The 24698-nt window shown below is 40.2% G+C and overlaps 3 protein-coding genes across 4 annotated transcripts in view; 1 reads left to right on the top strand and 2 right to left on the bottom strand.

Moving 5' to 3' along the window:
• Nucleotides 1-5153: 5153 nt before the first annotated feature.
• Nucleotides 5154-11475, bottom strand: mrpl52 (mitochondrial ribosomal protein L52). The gene is made up of 5 exons (XM_083541568.1): nucleotides 11386-11475; nucleotides 9022-9091; nucleotides 8826-8893; nucleotides 8333-8397; nucleotides 5154-5313 (listed from the first exon to the last, which is right to left on the bottom strand). The coding sequence occupies exons 1-5, from the start codon at nucleotides 11417-11419 to the stop codon at nucleotides 5164-5166; spliced, it is 387 nt and encodes a 128-aa protein (XP_083397694.1). The 5' UTR covers nucleotides 11420-11475; the 3' UTR covers nucleotides 5154-5163.
• Nucleotides 11476-11900: 425 nt separating this feature from the next.
• Nucleotides 11901-23078, top strand: ajuba (ajuba LIM protein). The gene is made up of 8 exons (XM_083541460.1): nucleotides 11901-15715; nucleotides 16786-16887; nucleotides 17074-17141; nucleotides 17262-17324; nucleotides 17542-17672; nucleotides 17809-17860; nucleotides 18102-18170; nucleotides 21340-23078. Exons 1-8 carry the CDS (start codon nucleotides 14212-14214, stop codon nucleotides 21469-21471), a joined length of 2121 nt encoding a protein of 706 aa, XP_083397586.1. The 5' UTR covers nucleotides 11901-14211; the 3' UTR covers nucleotides 21472-23078.
• acin1b (apoptotic chromatin condensation inducer 1b) overlaps nucleotides 22452-24698 on the bottom strand; it is a 24664-nt gene continuing 22417 nt past the window's right edge. For both annotated transcript variants that reach the window (XM_083541407.1, XM_083541408.1), the window contains exons 16-17: nucleotides 24026-24123; nucleotides 22452-23869 (exon numbers count right to left, since the gene is read on the bottom strand). In XM_083541407.1, coding sequence (XP_083397533.1) covers nucleotides 23501-23869; nucleotides 24026-24123 — 467 coding nt within the window. In that variant the 3' untranslated portion in view covers nucleotides 22452-23500. The remainder of the gene's footprint in view (nucleotides 23870-24025; nucleotides 24124-24698) is intronic.

Genomic DNA, 24698 nt, shown 5'->3' with positions numbered 1-24698 from the left:
ATGAGGAGGTGATGGGTAGGTATGGTTTTAAGGAGAGGAATGTGGAAGGGCAGATGGTGGTAGATTTTGCTAAAAGGATGGAAATGGCAGTGGTGAACACGTATTTTAAGAAGAAGGAGGATCATAGGGTGACGTATAAGAGTGGAGGAAGGAGCACACAGGTGGATTATCTTCTGTGTAGGAGATGCAACCTGAAGGAGATTGGAGACTGTAAGGTGTTGGCAGGGGACAGTGTAGCTAGACAGCATCGGATGGTGGTCTGTAGGATGGTTTTGGAGGCGAAGAAGAAGAGGAGGAAAGTAAGGTTTGAAAGAAGAATAAGATGGTGGAAACTGAAGGAGGAAGAGTGTAGTGTGAGGTTCAGGGAAGAGGTCAGACAGGGGCTTGGTGGTGGTGAAGAGGTGCCGGATGATTGGGCAACTACTGCAGGAGTGATGAGGGAGGCAGCTAGAAAAGTACTTGGTGTGACATCTGGAAATAGAAAGCAAGACAAGGAGACGTGGTGGTGGAATGAGGAAGTGCAGGAGAGCATTAGGGGAAAGAGATTGGCAAAACAGAAGTGGGATCGACAGAGTGATGAGAAGAGTAGGCAGGAGTACAAGGAGATGCGGCAGCAGGTTAAAAGGGATGTGGCGAAAGCCAAGGAAAAGGCATATGAGGAGCTGTATAAGAGGTTGGACACTAAGGAAGGAGAAAAGGATTTATACCGAGCTGGGAAGGATGTACTGCAAGTTAGAGCAATAAAGGATGGAGAGGGAAATGTGTTGACTAGTGAGGAGAGTGTGTTGAGAAGATGGAGGGAGTATTTTGAGCAGCTGATGAATGAGGAAAATCAGAGAGAGAGAAGGTTGGAGGATGTGGAGTTGGTGAAGCAGGATGTAGATAGGATTAGTAAGGAGGAAGTGAGAGCAGCGATTAAGAGGATGAAGAATGGAAAGTCGGTTGGACCAGATGACATACCGGTAGAAGCGTTTAGATGTTTAGGAGAGATGGCAGTGGAGTTTTTAACCAGATTGTTTAACAGGATTCTGGAAGGGGAGAGGATGCCTGAGGAATGGAGAAGGAGTGTGCTGGTACCGATCTTTAAGCATAAGGGAGATGTGCAGACCTGCAGTAACTACACTGGAATTAAGTTGATCAGTCACACCATGAAGTTATGGGAAAGAGTAGTGGAAGCCAGGCTGAGAGAAGAGGTGACCATCTGTGAGCAACAGTATGGTTTCATGCCGAGGAAGAGCACCACAGATGCCTTATTTGCTTTGAGGATGTTGATGGAGAAGTATAGAGAAGGACAGAAGGAGCTGCATTGTGTATTTGTGGATTTAGAGAAAGCGTACGACAGGGTGCCGAGAGAGGAGTTGTGGTATTGTATGAGGAAGTCAGGTGTGTCAGAGAAGTATGTGAGGGTGGTGCAGGACATGTATGAGGACAGTGTGATGGCAGTAAAGTGTGCAGTAGGTACGACAGACTGGTTCAGGGTGAAGGTTGGACTGCATCAAGGATCGGCCCTGAGCCCTTTCCTGTTTGCAGTGGTGATGGACAGGTTGACGGACGAGGTCAGACAGGAGTCTCCCTGGACTATGATGTTTGCAGATGATATTGTGATTTGTGGTGAGAGTAGAGAGCAGGTTGAGAAGAGCCTGGAGAGGTGGAGATATGCGCTGGAGAGAAGGGGAATGAAAGTCAGTAGGAGTAAGACAGAGTACATGTGTGTGAATGAGAGGGAGGGCAGTGGAGTGATGCGGTTGCAGGGAGAAGAGGTGGAGAAGGTGGAGGAGTTCAGGTACCTGGGGTCAACAGTGCAAAGTAATGGAGAGTGTGTTAGGGAAGTAAAGAAAAGAGTGCAGGCAGGGTGGAGTGGGTGGAGAAGAGTGACAGGAGTGATTTGTGATAGAAGAGTATCTGCAAGAATGAAAGGGAAAGTTTATAGGACTGTGGTGAGACCTGCGATGTTGTATGGATTAGAGACAGTGGCATTGAGTAAAAAACAGGAGGTGGAGCTGGAGGTAGCAGAGCTGAAGATGTTGAGGTTTTCGTTGGGAGTGACGAGGATGGACAAGATTAGAAATGAGTTTATTAGAGGGACAGCACATGTAGGATGTTTTGGTGACAAGGTGAGGGAGGCGAGATTGAGATGGTTTGGACATGTGCAGAGGAGGGACATGAATTATATTGGTAGAAAAATGCTGAAGATGGAGCCACCAGGTAGGAGGAAAAGAGGAAGGCCAAGGAGGAGGTTCATGGATGTGGTGAGGGAAGACATGCAGGTAGTTGGTGTAAAAGAGGCAGATATAGAGGACAGGGTGGTATGGAGACGGATGATCCGCTGTGGCGACCCCTAATGGGAGCAGCCGAAAGAAGAAGAAGAAGAGTTGTGATAATACACTGATAATACAAAAGTGTTATATATTTATTTAATAATCGAATTATTTTACAAGTATTTTGAATTTAATGTTTCCTCTGTAGCTGACATTAAATAGAAAGTAGGTCTAATGGTGTTATTCAGCAAACTTTTTTGTTTTTAATTACTTATTTTAAGTATTGGCTAAGTTATGGCGAAAGTAAGCAGGAAACTAACTATAAAACAGAATTTTTCACTTCTCATCACTTAGAGTCAGCTTACGAGTTTTACATTTAATTGTGGAACCTCCACAGTGAGTGTCTGACTAACTTGTTTTGATTGGCACTCCTGAACACCCACACCTACACACACACACACACACACACACACACACAGTGGCAGGAAGCACTTTGCTGAATCAGAACTTTTAGCCAAAACCATGACACCATAACCTTGACTTGAGTCATATCCTCTCCGTGCACTTGATGCAAGGGTACGAGGCAGGGGGTGAGCAGGGGGGTGAGCAGGGGGCATTACAAGCCTTAAAGTTGCTGTAAAAAGTTACAATACCACATAAGAGGCACATGGTTCTCGCTCTCTCAAGCACAGACACACACTAAGGTTCAACACTGCACTCTGGTTTTACTCCCTCCTTTTTTCCTGTCCCTCTACCATGTGTGTCTTAATGGACTGCTCTTTTTCCTCTCCCTCTTTGCAACCCCCCCTCCCCTTTTCCCTTCTGCACAATAAGCAACATCTGGGTCTCGTTGTGAACAGACCAAAACAACAGGGGGGCAATGCAAAGGGGGGTTGGTGAGGGGGATGACTAGAGTAGCCAAAACGTTTCAGTGTAGGAAACATAAAGAAGATAAATATAAATTCAAAGCTACCGCATCAAAGATCTCATGTTTTCGTGTCTGGGTCACAGACCAACCAGATACTGAATGCTGAGTGAGTGTGGGGTTACATTATAAAGGCTCGAGTGGGTTTTGGTGGTCAATTTAGCTTTTATGCAGAGGACATATGAGCAGGTGTGAAAACATTTTTTGTAGGTCTGTGTGAATAGAGGAAGAATGATTGCATGTAGGTGAGTTGAGAATGAGTTACATGTCAGCTTTTTTTTTTTTTTTTTTTAAGGGGTGGGGGGGGGGGTCCTTTTGTGTCAGTCCCACCCTCTAAAAGTAAACAGTCCCATAGTGCTGACACAAAGTGGTGAAGCCAGATCCTGAGTCCAGTAAAACAGAGAAAAAAAATTTGCAATTCAGCGACCAAGGCTATAATTATGGAGAGAGGCTGCTGAAATCAGCAGGAGGATGTCGAAGGTTTTGAGAGAGAGAGAGAGAGAGAGAGAGAGAGAGAGAGAGAGAGAGAGAGAGAGAGAGAGAGAGAGAGAGAGAGAGAGAGAGAGAGAGAGAGAGACACGAGACAGACAATGCTCATAGACAAAACTCTATGTCTGAGAAGTTTACTCACTGTGCTGTCTATGATAACTCATAGCCTTCTCCAAAAATAAACCCAGAAACTACAGAAGACCCATTTCCCCATTCTGTGCTGCTTAATCCATTTAAAAACTTTTGCAGGAAACTAATCTTAAAAGTTCTAATTTATAAAAGAGTGAGTGCTTTAATAATGAATGATCCTGCTGTATTACATTATTATACTGTAACACTTTTTCAGATTTGGTGTAAAAAGACACTCCACTTGGGCCTCGGTTCCGAATGTGTCTACAGATGATAAAAATCCTGTCACCACAGAAACATCTTAATGACTTTCTCAGGCGAGAGTCAATATGGCAGACTCTGAAAACATTCCTTTCCTTGGAGAGCACATGAGATATATATCTCAAGTTGGTTGCAAACATTTTTTTTTTACCCAGTGCAGCATAATAAAGCAATAAATGTCAGCATCCTGGGGAGATGTTCTTAGAACCCTATTGGCAAAGCAAGAACGAGTGCTCAATAAGGTGTTTTTATCATAAAAAAGAAAAGACATTTTTTATGTGTTTTTAAACTTGTCTATTTCCAAATAACAAAAGGGCAGTCAATAAAAATGAGATTTGCAATACACCTATACAGCAGATCTGCCTAATTCCTTCAATTTCTCAGGCTTAGAAGATAAACCGACCTGGAATAGAGACACTGGAGAGAATGCAGTTCATGAAGTTCACATTGCAATCAACAAATGCATCTAAAAAAATGACAATTAACTTTAAACGAGTAGTTTAGGATCAGCATTTAAGAAATATTCGATTTTTTCACATCTGTTGTTTGTGAAACCGTGTTTGAATCAAACCAGGCACGTGTTGCTGACGTCTTTCCATCACAAATAAACCAAAGGCATCTGGATCCAGGAAATGAATTATTTATGATAGAAAATACAAACATCCTGAAACCTTAAAAGTGACTTTTAGACTGTGATTGAGGTGTTTGTATTTTGCAGGGTAGACACATGTAACTCGAGAGTGCATTCCAAATAGAATATACACAAAAACCAGCAGCAGTTCCTTAAGAAAATCACACGAAATGTTACTCAAACAGATGGGGATATGTTTTTTCTTTCGTGTTACTGCTTGCATTTTTTGCTCCTCAGCAATGGAGAAGGCAGGAGACTAAAATGGCGGCAATGGAGGGGGGGGGGGGGTGATTTGCTGCAGAGTGGTGAAACACTGCCGCCTGCTGGACAGAAGTCAAACTGAAATCTCAGACCGCACGTGACAGTTGGAAAAAGTCCCAAGTTTGTAAGAAGTGTTACATATTGAAATCATATAAATACAAAAAAATTGACTAACAAATAATAGACAAGCTGCTATCGGTTTTCGTTGTTTACTTGGTTTTATTCTTTAATAAGAGTTTTCCTTTTGGTTTAAGCATAGAAGATTTTATCTGCTCTCTTGCTCTTTCATGCTCCTCCTTATTTGCCCTCCATGTCCTCATTCCCTGGTCCACCTCAGCATTCAGGTTCACTGCTCTCCTCTGTAAAGTGAAAAACAATATCTATAATCACACTGAAATTATTTGTATTTTTTTCCCACTCATCAATAAATGTCATAGAATTGAATCAGTTTTAGTTACATTTAATGATGTGGAACGTGAACAAAATACACAAATAAAGAAATAAATGAATACGCAATAAATAAATAACTCATTACAGTAGCTATAAACAGACTATCATTTAGTATTATCTAGTATTTTTTTTAAAAAGCAGCTTCTCACATTACCAAGAAACAGTACACTCCTATCCTGGAGAACTTCCAGTGTTTAATATCTTTTTTTTATTTATTTTTTTTTTTTTACAAAGCACTGACTCCAGCCATTAATACTCATTAAACACACCCTTCCAGAAAAGCCCTCGCCATATTAATGATTAAAAACAACTATACTTTATGTTTAACAACACATTTTCAATCATTTGCCTTAGATCAAGGTGTGCGTCTGCCAGACGAATCTCTGTGAATGAGCTATAGAAACAATAACTGCGCATTGGCATGCAGTCAGCAACGGTTTCTGTTTTAGAAAACTGGAGAATTCAACAGTGCAGTGATACAGTGATACACAGCACAGCTGATCTGTCGCATTACGTGACTAATAATGTTGCTGGCTTGAGTTCAGTATTTACATACTAGTTCATTTAGCAAATAGAAATAATTCTCCCTTCTTCCTGTTCCTTCCTCTTCTTAAAAGTTTAAATCAAAGAAGCCATGACACGTTTTCAAAACACTAAAGGAAAAGTCAATAAAGTCATGCTTTTGCATGTCTAATGCTTTAATGTGATGTGATTCACCTTCCTGCTACAAAGCAGGAATTATTTTAAATATTTTTTTAACCAGATTAAAAAGCCTTATGGGGGGAAAAATCTAATTGACTGTTGATCCTATTGAAGTTGATCCAATTTAAAAAAAAAAAAAAAAAAAATATATATATATATATATATATATGTGTGTGTGTGTGTGTGTGTGTGTGTGTGTGTGTGTGTGTGTGTGTGTATGTGTGTGTGTATCAACAGTGAAGGTACTGATGTATGAGAACTACAATTAAAAAAACGGATGCAGTTCAGTGTTCCGATCTCCTGAACATTGTTACAGATACAAAGTGAGTTACAGTCATGGTCTTGCAAAAAATAGTTACATAATATTCATTAAAATGTAGTAGGAAATAAAAATGTCCCAAAATGAAAACACTGAAAGACCAGACTTATAGTGTCTGTCAAACGTTTGGCACTTGTATAGTTTTATAGAGTCCAAATTGGACATTTTTGGCTCCAACAGAAGAACTTATGTAGGAAGGAGAAGATGTAGAAGACTGCATCATAACCACAGTCAAACATGGAGAGTGAAGCCTAATGGTTTGGGGTTGTTTTGGAGCAGGAAACTGGAACCAACTTCACCATACGTCCAATCTCTGTAAACGTTATTTAGAGAGCAAACAGTCAGCTGGAGCGTTCTCTATCACGGAATGGCCTGCCCAGTCACTGTCACCCAAATGAGGATGGGTTCCCCTTTTGAGTCTGGTTCCTCTCAAGGTTTCTTCCTCAGAACATCTAAGGGAGATTTTCCTTGCCACAGTCGCCACGGCTGCTCATCAGGGATAAATACACACCATTCACCTTAACTGTTGATTTCTGTAAAGCTGCTTTGAGACAATGTCTGTTGTCAAAAGCGCTATAGAAAAAAACTTGACTTGACTGCACCTAAATCATATTGAACTGCTCTGGGATGAACTGGATCACGAAATCAGAATGAAAGATCCAACTTGTGAAGAACTTCTTTGGCAAGTTTTTCAAGAGGAAAGTATTTTAGCTGAATGTTTGGAAGTGTGTAAAGCTTTTATTCCTGCTAAGGAAGGATTCTTCAGTAAAACAAAATCTAAACAAAAGAAACCAGTATGTGTCTCTCAAAAACAACAAAAGCTTCTGACAGGCAAAAATACTGCCTTTCTGTCCACTAGTGATCTTCACAGTAACTGAAACGATCCTTCACTGACAAACATTCTGAAATTATTCAAAGTATAAACGTATATGCTCAAAGCTGTAATAATGAATACCTACAGCCAGTGTTGGGCAGTAACGATGTTTACTAGTAACATGTTACTGTAATGCAGTTACTTTTGACAGTAACTAATACTGTAACGCGTTACTTTTTAAATTAAGTAACTCCGTTACCGTATGGTGCGTTGACCGTTAATTCATTTTTGTAGCCTACAGTCTAGCCTGTTTACAGCAGAGACGCATTGTAGGATTGGTGGATAAACCACTGTAAACAGGAAGAAGACGCACTGTGGGCATGTCTCCGTTTATTCAGGTCTGTGCGGCAGTAATGGCGAGTCGAGGCGAGAGCAAGACGAGTTTCTCAAAGTGGAAATATGCTCATTCTTTCACTTTAGTTGAGTATAAAGACAAAAACTTTTAGTCAAATGTAAGCTGTGTCTTTCTGGTTCGAAGGTCGTATCTACTGCGATAAACAGCAACTCCAATCTGTCGAGGCTCCTCCAGGAACCCCATGCTAGAAGCTAGAAGTTAGTTGATAGATTTCATACTCAAGCTGTGAAAGGAAAATTTTTAAGGGCTCAACACAACAGCTTTTATGATGCAGAAGCCACTTCAGTTTTTGATTGTGAATATATTATTCAGCTTGTTTTGTTATTTATTTCAGAAATCCTTGTGATATATTCAGTTTGTGCAGGTCTGACTTTAATAAAATAGTGTTTAAAAATGACTTTGTGTTTGTATAGACCATAACACATAAAAGGGCATTAATAAGAACATTAAAGAACATTCTTTAAAAAATTAACGAATAAGTTACTTTTAACAGTAACGCATTACTTTTTGGTGTAAGTAATCAACAAAGTAATTGAGTTACTTTTTGAATGAAATAACGAGTAACTGTAACTATTCATTCATTCATTCATTCATCTAAAAAATAGTAACGAGCACAACACTGCCTACAGCAAAGTGCTATTTTAAAATCGATCAAGATCACACTCTCAGAAAACTTACTGCAAAGTCCTCTCTCTGCTTCTGCCTCCTGAGTTGTCCTTTCAGTGGAGGTGCAGGTCTGCCGTCTACCGGGAAAGACAGATACACAACACAGTCACACAAGGGCCAACATACTGCCTCCATCGTATTTTCCTCGAAACAGCTCAACAAAAACATACACATCAAATGCTTACAAAGCATTTAGCAAAAACCCACACCATTTTCAAAAAGCTTACAAATATGTGCTGACAATACCTTTTACAATATCAATCAGCAAAGGTTTACATTACATTTGCATTTATGGCAATCGGCAGACCACTTTTCAAAAGCAACTTACGTTTATCTTATACATACATCTGAGCAGCTATGGGGTTAAGGGCCTTGTTTAGGGGCCCAGGAGAGGCCACCTGGTGCAGATGAGATTAAATCTCCCCAGGCGTTAAATCTATTACAGCAATGATGACTAAACAATTTGCTCTCAATTACAGATCTGTGCCAATTCACTATTTCTCACCTGCAAATGACCAGTCAGGCAGATCTGTTAATGGCCCGTACTCAGATCCTGTCCAGGCCAAGCCGTTCCTGAATAAATAACACGGGTAAAGTCATTCACTGCAATCTTAGTCTATAATCTACTCTTACTCTTAAAATGAATGCATCAGATAAGAAAGCAGAAAGAAACTGATTGCAACAGGCTCTTGATTACTTACTCTAGTCTCCATTTCCTCCCTGCCTGAACTGCACACGTAGATGAAAATGGGCGTACAGTCGGTCTTAAGACTTAAACAGAAGAGAAAAGAAACCTTGAGTCAATAAATGTAGAAAGGGAAATCAATGTTTACAGTCACAAAATGATTTTTTTTTTAAGTTTTTGAAAGTTTTGAAAGTCCAGTACTGCATCTGCATCACTGTACTAAATAACATTTGAATAATCTAAATTCATTTTAATTTAAATTTACACAGCAATACAACTCACGGTCCGAGTAAAAAAATGCCATTGAACTGCTATTAAATACTTTAAATCTATTAAATAGATAAATAGATTAATAGATAGGTTTATTTTTATCTAAAAAAGTAAATGGGGGGGGGGGGTCAGAAATTAAAAGCTCTAATAGCTCTAAAAACTAAATCTAATATTTAAAATTAATATAAAGCTTCATATTTATAATATATTAATATATTTCTCGTGTAAAGCTTGAAAATATGATGCTCTGCAATGTCAACTTATCTTGCTCACCCAGTTTAAGTGCAGATTAAAAACATATCTTTTTAGCAAAGCCTACACATAACACACATCACATCATAACCTTGTGCTCCAGAACATCTGATCACATGCACATTATCAACTTGTGCTGTTAATATCATGAGCAGCAGCTACGCTAACACTGCTTCTCTTTCTCTCCCCATCCAGAGGCTTCCTGAGGTTTGGCCAGCTCCAGTCACCTCCCACCTCGTGATGATTATGGACCTTTGAAGAAGTAAATGCCGAACTCGCAAACATCCCGAACCATCTAGAGACGTACCAGTGCCATTTGGATCCCACTACATGTGTGGAGTTTGACATTGGACCTCCTGAAGTGTTTAAAGGCTCTGGCATGGAGAAGCTGATGCTGGATCTGTGATGATCACAAATGCTGAGCTCAGTAGCTCCTACTTTTATACCAAAGACTGTAGAAAGAACATTTACTTATAATCTTATACTCCAGTGCTCATGTTAGTTCTCACTCTCCAGTGTTCTGTAGTGTTGAAAGATTTATGATCAAACTCTTGATGTCACCCAAATAAGGATGGGTTCCGCTTTTGAGTCTGGTTCCTCTCAAGGTTTCTTCCTCATAACATCTAAGGGAGTTTTTCCTTGCCACAGTCGCCATGGCTGCTCATCAGGGATAAATGCACACCATTCACCTTAACTGTTGATTTGTGTAAAGCTGCTTCAAAACAATGTCTGTTGTGAAAAGCGCTATAGAAATAAACTTGACTTGACTTGCTCGCTAGTCACCAAAAAAACTAGTTTTAGAGATACTTTGTTGATTTTATTGGGAATTCTTTTTGTTTGTTTTTGCAGCAGCAACACAAAACAAAAAGCACTAAATAAAAGAATAATGGAGTTACTGAGCAGGAAAATAAAAAAGAAATATAATCTGTAAAAAAACAGATCTGGACAAATTTGTATCCCAAGAAGGGAAAAGTTCATACATGAGGCAGGTATGTTCAACTACACCAGACAAAAAGCAAAAACAGGCTTAGCCTTCTATGGTTTTCACAACGTTAGCATGGAAACCTATAAAGGTGTATTCCACTATAATTTCATTTTAAGAGAAGACAATGTAAAAAGCAGCTTTATAGAAATCTGGATGCAATGTATCTGGTGTAATGTAAATAGAGGTTGATGCTCTCCATGAGAAACACTCCTAGTAAATCTCCAAAGGATCAGACCAACACACTTCTGGGTGAATTGTAATCCTAATTAGATTCACAATTAATCTCACTAAAAACCAGCCATCATCTGTTTTCTTCTTTATGATCACACTCTTGATGTCACCCAAATGAGGATGGGTTCCCCTTTTGAGTCTGGTTCCTCTCAAGGTTTCTTCCTCATAACATCTAAGGGAGTTTTTCCTTTCCACAGTCGCCACGGCTTGCTCATCAGGAATGAATACACACCATTCACCTTAACTGTTAAATTCTGTAAAGCTGCTTTGAAACAATGTCAGTTGTGAAAAGCGCTATACAAATAAACTTGACTTTCTTAACGAGTTAAACAGAAGCTACAATCCAGCAAATCTGACTACTCAAGCACACATACAGGACTGTGTCACTGCAATCTCTGAGTTCTAACCTTAAATCCTATCTCAGAGAAATTTCCAACTAATACTATAAAACATGTACCCTGATGCTGAGTGATACCCAGTTTACCAACATGTGAACCACCCTTACAGTATTAACACGTAAAAACATCACATTCTAATAAAAATAAACTTTTTTCTCACATCTATAACATATCATCACCTACATCAACGTGTGGCCTACATCTTACCCAGTCTAAAATCTATGGCTAATAACAGCTCTCTCACCTGCAAAACAGAGCTGCTTCAAGGGCGCCGCCATTTTTTTCTGTTCTTTAGGCCCCCTGACAACGAGTACGGCAAGCCAGAAACGACAAACTTGTTGAGAAGAGTTAAGTCTTGTTAAGGTGGCGAAAATTGTATTACTAGTTTACCACTAGATGGCACTAGAGTCACGAATATATTAACGCAGTATTACAACTGGCTGGTCTGTAATAGTAGTAGATTTGTACAATAATAAATACATTTATTATAACTAATTAATTGTTCTGCAAATTAAAAAAAAGGTTCACAATCCTTGCTGTGGTCTTGTTATAAAGCTGTTTCCTTTAAATCATATTATATATATATATATATATATATATATATATATATATATATATATATATATATATATATATATATATTCATTCATATCTATTGTTCACAAATGTTAAATGTTTTACACACACAGGAGAAAGCAGAGACTTGTTTTCTGCCGACAGCTTGTAATCTCCCGCTCGCATTCTTGCTGTGTATCTAGCCGTGCAGTGCTGACTGAAACATCCCCTGTGTGTGTGTGTGTGTGTGTGTGTGTGTGTGTGTGTGTGTGTGTGTGTGTGTGTGTGTGTGTGTGTGTGTGTGTGTGTGTGTGTGTGTGTGTGTGTGTGTCCTCTCCAACAAGTCCCCACTCGCTGATAACGCGCCCAGCGAGGGAGAGCACACACACACACACACACACACACACTTCTGCTAGCCGGAGGAAAAAAGCAGACACACACACACACACACACACACACACACACACACACGAGCAGAAGTGGGCTTCGGGGTAGGGAAAAGTGTCCCTCTATAAAAAGAACACTGGTGTAGTTTATGTTTGAGAAGCTGAATAAAGGTGTCCGTCTGGTAACCGGTTCACTGCCATCGGAATTTATGCCACTGGTAACTATGGCGCAGAGACTGGCATTTTTAGAAACCACACACACACAGTTACATTGTTACGAGCTCGCAAAACACACACACACACACACACACACACACACAAGCGGCCGTATCACAACGTTCCAGGCAACTCAATGATATCCCTCCGCACATTCCACAGACGAAAGGCACGATTAACTAGGCCTCAGGGGTCGGAATAACAAGACAACAACTAGTCTCCTCTACACTTATTCGTGAAACCTTAACACCACAATACATAAAATAATAAGATCTCCACCTGATTTCAAAAGTTATGTAAACGCACTTATTTGTACCCAATTACTTAAAAAAAAAAAAACAATGAATCCGCATTTGGACTTTTGTCCCTGTTTAAAGATGTCCAATAAGCACGTGCTCTGTTTAGATCACACTGTTGTATTTGTGTTATAAATTATCATAACATTAATAATAATAATAATGATGACTGAAATCCGCACTAATAGGCGACATCAATCTGAGAAGTTTGGACGTGTGACGAAATTGTGGGATGCTGAAATCCTTCCGCGCTGCCCAGAAGAAAGATGTTCCGGTCTCCTAAAAAAAAAAAAAAAAAAAAAAAAAAAAAAAAAAAAAAAAAAGAAGACGAAAAAAAAAGAGGAGAAACGCTAAAGAAGAAAGAAGGGGGAGGACGAGAGACAATTGCAGCAAAGAAAGGAAGTAGGAAAGAAAGTTCTTCGGCGTTGTTTCATTTTCAGATCTATATTTATTTTCTTGTAAAGGTGTTTTCCACGCTTGCCTCACCCCCACCAGCAGCAGCAGAAGGTTTGGAGAAGTGCTCCGCCGCTTCTGCGACTTCTTCACACATTTCTTTTTGTCTTTCTCCTCTTTTATTTTTCCCCCTCGGACTTGGTTTTTCTCTCCAGCAGGATTGGGGGGAAAATAGTGGGAAAGCTGCGCGGTGTCGGTCTACAGGTACACACATTGTTTCTTTTTTTCTTTTTTAAGTAAAACGTGTATCTGTTTCATTGGTGAAGAATGAAGACGAAGCCTTTTCTTTCTGAAAGCTGAAAAGAAAACGAAATTTTTTCCCCTGCCTTCTCCGTGTTTGGAGTCATTTAGCCAAACTAGAGCTTTTGGAAACTCTTAGTAAAAACCACACCAGAAAGAAAAAAAAACTCTGACTTGTCTTATAGGTGTTATAACCTTTCATCAAGACTGAAACTTGGGACTAAGTAGCAGTTATTACGAGACTTTATTCAGCTGCATGCAGAAGAACCGCATCTGAATGTGACCGCTACATTCAACGGTCTTCAGCTGGAAACCTTCAGTCCACAATTACAAATGTTCTTTCCTTCTTTCTAAATCAAATCCCAGAAATCAGGCTTTGGAGGAAAACCCCATCGTTTTATTATCTGCCAGCTGAAAGTGTGAGCAGAGTAGAAAGGCATCACCGCTACCAAATGGATGTTCATGTTCCTCTTCTCTCATGCAGCACCGTCACATCCGCGACGTGGAAACTTTCAGGCCACATCAAACATCTCCTCAAGTCTGATTAAGTCCGAAATGTAGCCCATACATGCCATAACGTATTTTTTTTAATTAACTTATCTTATTTTATATGTGACCTATTTATTGTTTAATTTGAACACAAGACCTGTTTCTTTGAACACAACTGTTTATATTCTTTGTTTATTTTTTATATATATATATATATATATATATATATATATATATATATATATATATATATATATATATATATATATTGTCCTGTCCCTTGTCATTTCACCTGCTGTGGAGAAAGACTTGAACGTTGTATTGTGTTTACACTGTATTTATGATACTGTATTTAAGCTGTAATCTTTCAAAAAAAACGTTTCGGAAAAGTGCTCGTTCACATTGTATCAGGATATTTATTAGACGTAGTGCGTCATGGAGAGAATCGGGACGAAACTTAAGCAGAAGTTTAAACTGGCCGATTCGGGCAGTGTGAAGTTTAGTAAAAAGAAAAATGAACTCTCCAACTCAAACAACAACGGTAACAGTGTGAATAGTGCAGTGCCGGTTGCGACCCACTTAAACCCAGGAACGAGCTCGTCACCTGCGAGTACAGCCCAGTTTAGTCTCACTTGCTCTCCCACCATCGAGTCAACTTCAAGTGCCAGGTCAGCAAAGGTGGTCAACTCTCAGAGGGTGTCTTCCTGTGTTGTCTCTACCACCTCAGCACCTGTACCAGAAGAATCTGGGCCTTCCCTCGAACACCATCCAGTGACACTCGCTCCTCTGCGACGCCGCTCACCTCAGCAACGCGTATCCTGTTACCTGCCTGATTCCGTGGAGGGCCGGGGTGCCTGTGATCCATCAAGGCGTACTGATTTGGCACAAGGTGAGCATGTCGACCCACAAGGCGCTTACAGCCCGAATTCACGAGTCGCCCTAAATCAGCGCAGATATTCTCTGGAGCTTCAGCAGCTTGTGAGAAGGCAGCAGCTCCTTGCCCAGGCTCCACTGTCTTCCATGCCGCCTCCGTACCCAACGCCTGGCCCGGTTACTCGCGCGGGCTCTGCCGAGCCAAGCTTTCTGACTGAACCAGAACGCCACAAACGCTTCTCCCTGCAGGAGGCGCTTTTCTGCAAGCGCTGGAGCTCTGGGGGGGAACCATGGGACAGCGGGAGGCCAGCATCACTTTCACATCCTCCAATGAGAAGTCAAGATGGTGCTGGGGCTACCTGTTTCTTTCCTGCTGGACCAGCACTGAGCCCCTGCTCCTCCTTCAGCCTGCAGGAGTCAGTGTTAGCAAGCCCACGCTCAAGCTTTGCTAGCAGCACAGCTAGTGGAGGTGGTGGTGGTGTTGGAGGAGGGGGCACCAGCGGAAGTCCTATTGGAAGCCCGTGCAGCAGCAACCGCACCAGCGGCATAAGCCTCGGCTACGACAGTCGCCACGTGTCGAGCCTTGCCCAGCCGCTGCATTTCTCCTCCACACAGTTAGGTGGTGCTGTCCCTGGGCTTGTGTTCCCAATTTCTGGCCCTGGGAAAGCAGGAGCACCCCCAATAGAGGTGTGGAGGGACTATTTAGAAAGAACATCAGGGATTGGAGGAGGTTTCCAAGATGGAAGACATTCATACCCACCAGCGGGTAGTTCACCAGCTGCAACAGAGTGGTGGAGTTGCGCAGAGCAACGGGGACCGCGGACAGAGAGCACGGGAGAGCGGATGAGGCACTCGGACCTGCCAGGTACCCACTACCAGCAGGAGCTGACACGCCTCCTACTGAGGGACATGACACTGGATGGTGAGGAGCAGCTTGGAGGACTAGCTTTGAGGGAGCAACCTCTGTCCACCTCTGCAGTCAATGTATCTGGGACTTCGAAACCTCAGGAAGAACATGCGTCTCTGAGGGAACCACCATCAGCCCTGGACCGACAAGAATTTTTTGGTGAGCATTTTTAAACTTTTCCCACTTCTGCTGTTCAGTCTAGTGAAGGTTTAGTGTTTGTGTTGCAGCAGTTTAGTGGATGAAAATGATTATCAGGCTTGCAGTGACTTGTACAAGCCTCTACAAAGTGACTGGGTGCAGAAAAATTACCGCCAGTGTCAAGGCAAGTCTAACCACGGAACTGAGTCAATCCAACAAAGATCACAGTTTAGAGCAGCCCAGAAAAGAACAAACATATATTAAGGCTGTGCCCTCCACCCAGGCCTCTAACCAGCCTACATACCTCACTCATATGCCCATGAGCGAATATACCGCTCCTTTGCCCAAAGCTACACACAGGCATTTCTGAATAGACTACACACAGTCAAAAATATCTCCTACGACCACATATAATGACTATGCATGGGCCTAATTACAGGCTGCATGTTCATTGGGTCATAGCAAAGAGCTTGGAGAGGCACGTTAGTTTGGGGTTGGGAAGTGAGTGCGAACGTGTGTTGGCTGCATGTAATAGCATGCACAGACGTGTGTTGCTGCAGTTCAGGTATTTGAGTCCTGAGGGAAGGCTCTCTCACTCTATATCAACAGGATGGGGTGTGTGTGTGTGTTTGATTCCATTGTTGTGAGAAATAATCCCCCTTGAAGTTGTTAAAGAATCCATGTTAAAGTGTGACTGTGTTTGTGCTCTGAATTCATTTTCAATTATTTGGATCCTAATAGAAGGTTACCTAACAGAAGGGCATTATTAGCCCAGATTTTAGCTCCTTTTTTTGGGTTGTGTTTAAACGCTAAACAAACATGCTGGTCATTTACTCAGCCTGAAGAATGCATGACTCACATGCCACAGAAATGCAATAGAATCCAGACAGGATTTTGAGTTGTGTTATATGAGGAGGCCATTGTTTGGCTGATGCCCTAATGTTCCATTTTAGAGATGTGTGTGTGTGTTGTGGCACTTTTAAGTATAAAACACTTCTCTGTCTTTGATGAACTGACTTCAAAGGGCAGCAATTATGTGTGAAATAACTTGAAATAAAAGAATGTGCTAACTCGTTGTCGGTCTGTTTCAGGAACGTGTGTGAAGTGTGGGAAAGGTGTGTATGGTGCAGATAATGCCTGCCAGGCTCTGGACAGTCTCTATCACACTCGCTGCTTCACCTGTGTGTCTTGCGGTGAGTCAGCCACCAGCCCTCACTCCCACTGACTTGATCGGCTCTGACTCTAGTCATTAACACCAGCTTAATTATATGTTTTACAAGTAGTCATGAAGATGTAAATCTGAGTCAAAGACAGCGAGGGGATCAAATCCACCTGTCCATGTTGACGTGGTTGTGTGTGTGTGTCTCTCTCTCTCCCAGGTCGCACCCTTCGAAACAAAGATTTCTACAATGTTGGTGGTTCAGTGTACTGTAAGGAGGATTACATGGTAAGGAAAATAAGGAATGGAGACTTATTCAATTGCACCACCTTAGTGTGATTTCTCATTTAATGTAGATTGCACCAAGTTTTCCAGCTACTTTTTCTACAATTTCCCCTTTTCTTTCAGTTTTCTGGCTTTCAGGCAGCAGCAGAAAAATGCTGTGTGTGTGGCCACCTGATCCTTGAGCAGGTACGTGTGTGTGTGTGTTGGTGAACAAGACAAGCTTCTTTTATTAACTTTGGGAGAATTAAATAGACAGCGGAGGTAAAACGAATGATGGTGTCTCGCAGATGTTCTAACAAAATGTCAAATGGCAAAATGCTATTGATGGCATCTTTATATGTGGTTCATTTGCAAATATCTGTCATCACAAAGATAATAAGACAAATTTACTTGTGCGTGTTAGATTCTGCAAGCCCTGGGGAACTCATATCACCCGGGCTGTTTCCGCTGTATAGTCTGTTCCAAGACTCTGGACGGGGTTCCTTTTACAGTGGACTACCTCAATAACGTCTACTGCGTTGCAGACTACAACAAGTGAGTGCAGGAGTCATGAGAATGAGTTAATTATTATACATCAGGAAATAAATGAATATATACACCACAACACTGTAATGCATATTGAGGTGGAATTAACATATGCACTCATTTAGGTCATTCGTTTGTGTTCCAGGACTTTCGCTCCTAAATGTGCTGCCTGTTTACAACCTATTTTACCTGCTGAGGTAAGTCATGGCTCCTTGGCCACAAACACTTTGCTTTTACCCCTGGCTCATGCTGGTGTATTTGAGTATTTTAGAGAAATTATCCCAAGGTCGAGGTTAAATTCCCACTGCCCTGCACAGCTGTATTTGTTTCGTGCTTTGACTCATCAGTAGAATCGGGCATGTTGTGATACTGTACAGAGGCATATGGGATTATACATCACCATCGAACTGTTTTGATCGTGTTGGTCTTGTGTTTCAGGGCAGTGAGGAGATTCTCAGGGTGGTATCCATGAACAAAGACTATCACTTTGAGTGCTATCACTGTGAGGTAAGTGGTACATTATGCTTTTTAATGTAATCTCCTGTCTGGAGCACTAACCCAAAATTCAATTACATTATTTTTCTTTTTATATATATATATATATATATATATTATACAGCGGGTCAAATAAGTATTGAACACATCACCATTTATCTCAGTAAATATATTTCTAAAGGTGCTATTGACAAAAGCCGCTGTTGGTAATAACGGCTTAAATACGCCTCCTGTATGAAGAAACTATTTGCACGCATTGCTCAGGTGTGATTTTGGCCCATTCTTACACACACAGTCATCAAATCTTGAAGGTTCTGTGTGTTTCTTCTATGAGCTCTGATCTTTCCATAGATTCTTAATGGGATTCAAGTCAGGTGATTGGCTGGACCATTCTAGCAGCTTTATTTCTTTTCTCTGAAACCAATCGAGTTTCCTTGGCTGTGTGTTTGGGATCATTGTCTTGCTGAAATGTCCACCCTCGTTTCATCTTCATCATCCGGGTAGATGGCAGCAGATATTTATCAATAATGTCTCAGTCCATTTTTCCATTCATACTTCCTTCAATTATATGAAGTTTGCCAGTACCGTATGCTGAAAAGCAGCCCCACACCATGATGTTCCCACCTCCAAACCTTACTGTTGGTATGGTGTTTTTGATGTGCAGTGCCATTTGTCCTCCAAACATGGTGTGTATTATGGCATCCAAAGAGTAATATTTTGGTCTCATCTGGCCAGACTTTATTCTCCCAGTATTTCACAGGTTTGTCCAAATGTTGTGCAGGAAACTTTAAACGTGCTTCAACATGCTTTTTCTTCAGAACTGGAGTCTTACATGGTGAGCGTGCACACAAGCCATGGCGCTTACGTGCATTACTTATTGTTTTCTTTTAATCAGTTGTACCTGCTAATTGCAGGTCTTTCTGAAGCTCTGCTTTTACCCATCATGAGATGTTTCTTGTGTGACACCTTGGTAATAAAACACCTTTATACAGGCCATTAGTTGGTACAGAACCTGCTAATATTAATTTGCACTGTCAAAGGGGCAGGATTGCTTTGTAATTACTGATAGATTTCAGCGGGTGTCTTGGCTTTCCATGCCTTTTTTTCACCTTTTCTTTGTGTTCAATACCTTTTCCCTGTGTCATTCCACATTACTTCATTTATGGGATGGGCATGTGTGGTCTGAATTCTTTGCATATGATTGCAACACCTGGTAAAAATTTCATGTTAGTAGCACCTTTAGAAATATATTTACCGAGAAGAATTTTATTCGCATATATATATATATATATATATAGCTGTCAATCAATTTAAAAAAAAATGTATTGCGATGAATGGCACGATTTTTAATACTCTAATCAACATTGACTTATACAAATATGGATGCGTTATCTGTATGTCTGTTTATTTTTTCTGAGACCACTCTAATCATGGGTAGACATGTTAATCAAATAACTCTTTTTTTTTTTTTTTTTTCTTTTACTACCAAACAAAGAAGAAAAACAGAGAAACCAAAGGTTCTGCATTACTGCTCTTTTTTAGTCAAACAGACATGAAGTTTTACATCACTTTTACATGTTCAGATGTCAGGGCAGCTCGTAAATAATACTCTCGTAAATGTTTTAAAGTCATTGTGGTGTTTAAATTACGGAAATCATCAGGACACCACTCTTGGTGGGACTTTGTTTTCACACAAACGGTTGTAATTGGCGGATGTTTGCACCATTTTGGTGCAGCAGTAAAACGAAAGTTTTTAGTATCCAAGTAAAGAAAGGACGTCATGAAATGTGTGTTGCGCTGAAGGTTTAAATTTCGCATTGTTTATATTTTTAATACAAATTGTCGAACAGAAATGAGCACTGCAGTGATCACGCATTAATACAATTATTGCAGTTACAATTTATTTGCTTTAGTGTGTTATTTTTGACAGCTCTTATATTAATATTTTATATATAAATATATAAATAATTGTATATAATAAAACATGACTATCATTAATTGCATGAGTATCTAACACAAACTGGAAATATGATTTAAATGCACCAGAGGTAATAAAATTGGCTAATTATCCTACTTTAACTAAAGCCCACAAATGTTGCCTCTGATTATGTTCTTGATTGTGGCAATGCTAAAGTTGAATAAAATTTCTATTTGAAGCCAAATTCCACAGGAAACACATGGTTCTGTATCAGAAGGTGTAACTCCAATCCAAGCAGTACAAATTTTGTGGGAGTACTTTTTTTTTTCTCTCTCCTGAAAATAAACAGAAGGGTTAATATAATATAAGGCCAAAGTACAGTTTTTATCCTTGAGAAATATTTTTCTGTACAATCTAAGCTGAGCTATTTGTCATTAATCATCCCCTTCAAAGCAGTAGGGGAAATATTTAAAGCCAATGAAAACAGTAGACATTGTTTGGTTAGGGCTCTGTGACATGAAGGACCTGCCTGAAGCTTGTGACCTACTGACATGACCATGATGTCTTTCTTTGAACTTCTCATTAGTTGTTTGTTCTCTTTAACTTGTGAAATTTCAGACAAAATGGACATGGGTAAAGAGACGGGCTCAAATACTGCTCTCTCATTAACGTTATGGTTCCATATGCAGGATGATTCTGAAACGATTATCATTAAAGCCTAGTGAAGTGTTTCCTAAAAGCAATCGTGCATGCACAAACTCCCAGGTGAAGTAGTGCGCTTAGGATTTATTTTTCTTTCGTGTTTTTTTTTTTTTCTCTTCAACTCGTTTAGCACGTTGCTCACAAAGCGTTGTTCCTGAATTTCTGACTCACTGTTGCTTCTGTTTTCCTGTTTGTCACAGACGTGTTCATTTTCACGTCATTAGTTCTTTCATTACGCCGCACTCCAAATAGTGACTAAAGCAATGTTGGTATAAATAAGGAATAATTAAAGTTTTATTGAGGTCTTGTTTGTTCAATAGTCACGTCTCTATTTATTGATTTTTAATGGTTCATATATAATTCTATAAAAATATGTTCCAATAGTTGATTCTAAATCAAGAAATAAAATGTTTGTTTTATTCTTGTTTGTTTTCTACTACAAACAAAATACCTCTCATTGACTTTACGACTTCTCACTGTTTATTTGTAATTAATTTATTCTGTTACTGATGCATCATTGTATTACTGTGTATTATTTCTGAAACTGGTTTCTTTGTGCAGGAGTGCGGTAAGCAGCTCTCAGATAAACTGGGCTCTCAGTGCTTCCCCCTGGACTCCCACCTCCTATGCCACCCCTGTCACATGAGCAGGGTGTGCCCCTCTCACAACCTGCCCCCACACAACTCACACTGAACAGGGGGTGGAGATCTTTCCGTTGGACCAACATACACTGCTTTGTAATATGTACGCGTATTTGTGACCAAGATTATTTGCAACTGTCTGTTAAAGTATTTGCTTTTTCTGTTTGTTTTTTTTCCTTTTTGCACCACCTGCACACACACTGCAACACTGAAAACAGGTGGTGTGATGTTTGACTGACTTCTCAAACTTGAGGTCCTACATTTCAAGATTGGAACTGGACGGGTGTGTCCCTCTAGTGGCCAGTAAATTCACAGACAGAATTCTGCTGATTACATTTTCAGTGGCAGGATCTCTCACTGTTATCAACCGTACTAAGTTATTAGGGAGAATGAAACGTCATGTTGAGCTACTGTTTATATTCTCATATCTGCTGTAGGAAAAAAAATTAAGGGATTATTCTTAACTTTTTAAAAATATTTAATATCACTAGCAAAGATTTTGCACTTAAATGAACATGTTTACCTTTTAAGAGATTTTTTTTTAAAAAGAAATGTTTCTGCAAAAAAGTAAAAACATTCCTGTATCTGTCTTTATTAATAAACTTCTTTCTATCTCACTTTTGCATTGCCTTTTTTTTTTTTTACATATTAGCTTTTAGGTGCAGCACAATGAACATTAGATTCTTGCATAATTTCTCTAATTACAAATTGTTTTGTTTTTTTTATTACACAAACCCATAAGTCAGTCACCATATCATGGGTGATCATCTCTGGGTTACTGATCGGAACTCTTGTGGCCCGTGAGCAAGGCCCTTAGCCTTTTGTACTCCAGGGGCGCTAGAACATGGCTGATGCACCACTCTGACCTCAGCTGCAACATCACTTAGATATGCAGGCAAATTAAGTCCACACCAGAGCAGTTTTAACACCTTCTGTCCACTTCTACACACGAGCTCAAATCTGCATAACGAACTTGTTTAAAAGTGCCTTAAAATTATATAAAAAAAAAAGAAGAAATATTTGCCAACAACCTTTCCTTTAGTCACTTTTTTATTCTTTGTACATTCGGCATACTCGAAAGAAAAAAAATAATCAAAAAGCAAATAGGAATTTCTCTTTTTTTTTCTCAAACTAAAAAAGAAAAAAGTTAAAACATCATTAAAACATGTATTGTTCCTCTCCTGTCTATAACTGTTAGTTTTCTCCCTTATCTGAAACTCGGAGTACAACACTAAAGAACTGAGAGGACTACAGACTGCCAACAGGACACGGGGGGGCGGGGAGACGCGACGCGACGATGGAGGCAGCAGCAGGACGGGGAGAGACGAGACGTGTTAAACACCTGTTATCCTTCATAACAGCACCTTTCTAGAATTAACATCAGACAGATACGCAGTAGTCACCCGTTCAGTGCAGGGTCTGGAAGGGTGCGGCCGTGACCCACAACACACCACCGTTCGCCAGAGTCAAAGGCCAAGACGTTTCGCTTTGAGGGATCTTTTTGGTCAACTGAAGTGAATTAAAAGTCTGAGAATTAATAAAACAATTTAATTTGAAAATAAGTACATGGCAAGATAAGCCATAGAGAACTCCAATTAGAATCTATAAATAGAAATGATCAAGGGCTTCTTTAAAAAAAAAAAAAAAAAAAAGGAGAAAGTGATGCATTAAAAATGAAAACACCCTGCTGATGGTGAAGCCTCGTCTACGTGTGAGTGTGTGATTACGAGGAAATGAATCTGCACAAGCCCTTGATGCAACTCTGTTTAAGACCATAGGAACAATAATCAACTGCAAAAATCACAAAAAGAGAGATTTCTACAACAAAACTGGAGCTAAAAAAAAAAAGTCCTGAAAGTCCTGGTAGAAGGACATACAGCAGATGTGACTGAATGTGTGTGAGATGCTACCAAATTATATGCATGAAACAAAGTAAGATATTTTTGTGTTTTTTATAGAGGTGGAACTTTTGCTTCATAATAGGACCTCAGTCAAAAAAACAAGGGGCATCATCTTCCTCCAGGTACCACACACACACATGCGTGCATTTGCTCTCTTACACGCACACACGACACACACACTCAACGCCGTCTGTCCCTGGAGGGGTTGCTGTGGCTACGTGAGCGTCTGCTGCCCCCTACTGGTTTGGAGTCGCTGCCTCTGCCTCTGATGCCATCTCTCCTTTTCTCTACCTCCTTCTCTCTACCTCGTTCCCGCTCCCGTTCCCGCTCCCTCTCTCTTTCCCTCTCCCTCTCTTTGTCCTTCTCCACTTCGGCTGGACGGCTCGAGCCTCCTCCGCTGCTTGCCGTGTTGCCTCCCTCTCGCTCTCTGCCTCGCACTCTTTCCTTCCTCTCCTCCTCACGCTTCTTTTCCTCCTCCTCCTGCAGCTCCTTCCTTCTCTTCTCCCTCTCCTTCATCCTCTCTGCTCGTTCCAGGTTCTTCTGAGTCGCCTGTGAAAAGAGAGGAGCGAGGAAGAGCTTCAAGGGTGTGCAAAAGCATGTACAGGTAGGTGTGTGTGTGTGTGTGTGTGTGTGTGTGTGTGTGTGTGTGTGTGTGTGTGTGTGTGTGTGTGTGTGTGTGGCATGCATAGAGTAAGTGTGTCTAACCTGTTCTTCAGTAAGAGGCAGCCAGTATATACATGGAGCTGCTTTGGTTTTGCGGAACAGATCATCCAGAAGTTTGGCAGGAGGCTCCTCTGGTTTTTCTACAGCAAATAGGAGAAAAGTTCATAAATTATCAAAATAAAACACCACCAGCTAAAGTAAAAACATGTAACAAATAATCGATAAAGAAATTTGGTGCCATTATGGATTAGTTGGGCTTCTGAAGTTACGGTTTAGCGTGTCTAAGAGAACAGAGCCGCTTGGGAAATGATGGCGAGTGCAGGGTCAACCGTCATATCACTTCAATTAAAACAGTGTGAACAAACACTAAATCTAAAAGCAGCAAATAACTGCAGCAGTGAACGATTACATTTTTAGTCACTGTTGTGGTTTTCAGGGAATATTTATAGCAATAATTGTTTAAAAACAATACAAATGTTGATTTTTACAATTTACACCTTAAATGCATGCATAAACTTTAAGATGTAAACATTAAAGATGTTTAAACTCAATATGTGGCTTTTGCATTTTTTAAAGTACACTTTTATACATAAATACTTTTAATTAGGGTTTTATACAGTTATAATAAGAAAAACATTTAATCTATGTTTTCTTTAATCTGATTATATAAAAAAAAAAAAAAAAAAATCACATTTAACCAAATATCAAAAATACT

The sequence above is a fragment of the Silurus aristotelis genome (genome assembly GCF_946808225.1).
Source record: "Silurus aristotelis genome assembly, chromosome: 5".
NCBI classification, from domain to species: domain Eukaryota; kingdom Metazoa; phylum Chordata; class Actinopteri; order Siluriformes; family Siluridae; genus Silurus; species Silurus aristotelis.
This window is presented reverse-complemented; position numbering and strand designations above follow the sequence as displayed.

What these genes read in the sequence shown, in the direction of transcription:
- ajuba (XM_083541460.1), top strand. Translation starts at nt 14,212, where the DNA reads ATGGAGAGAATCGGGACGAAACTTAAGCAGAAGTTTAAACTGGCCGAT. An exon ending in TGCGTTGCAGACTACAACAA is followed by an intron (nt 17,673 to 17,808) that starts GTGAGTGCAGGA and finishes TTTGTGTTCCAG; the next exon opens with GACTTTCGCTCCTAAATGTG. An exon ending in TTGAGTGCTATCACTGTGAG is followed by an intron (nt 18,171 to 21,339) that starts GTAAGTGGTACA and finishes TTCTTTGTGCAG; the next exon opens with GAGTGCGGTAAGCAGCTCTC.
- mrpl52 (XM_083541568.1), bottom strand. Translation starts at nt 11,419, where the DNA reads ATGGCGGCGCCCTTGAAGCAGCTCTGTTTTGCAG. An exon ending in GAAGCAGCTCTGTTTTGCAG is followed by an intron (nt 9,092 to 11,385) that starts GTGAGAGAGCTG and finishes CTTCTGTTTAAG; the next exon opens with TCTTAAGACCGACTGTACGC. An exon ending in AGCAGAGAGAGGACTTTGCA is followed by an intron (nt 5,314 to 8,332) that starts GTAAGTTTTCTG and finishes TTCACTTTACAG; the next exon opens with AGGAGAGCAGTGAACCTGAA.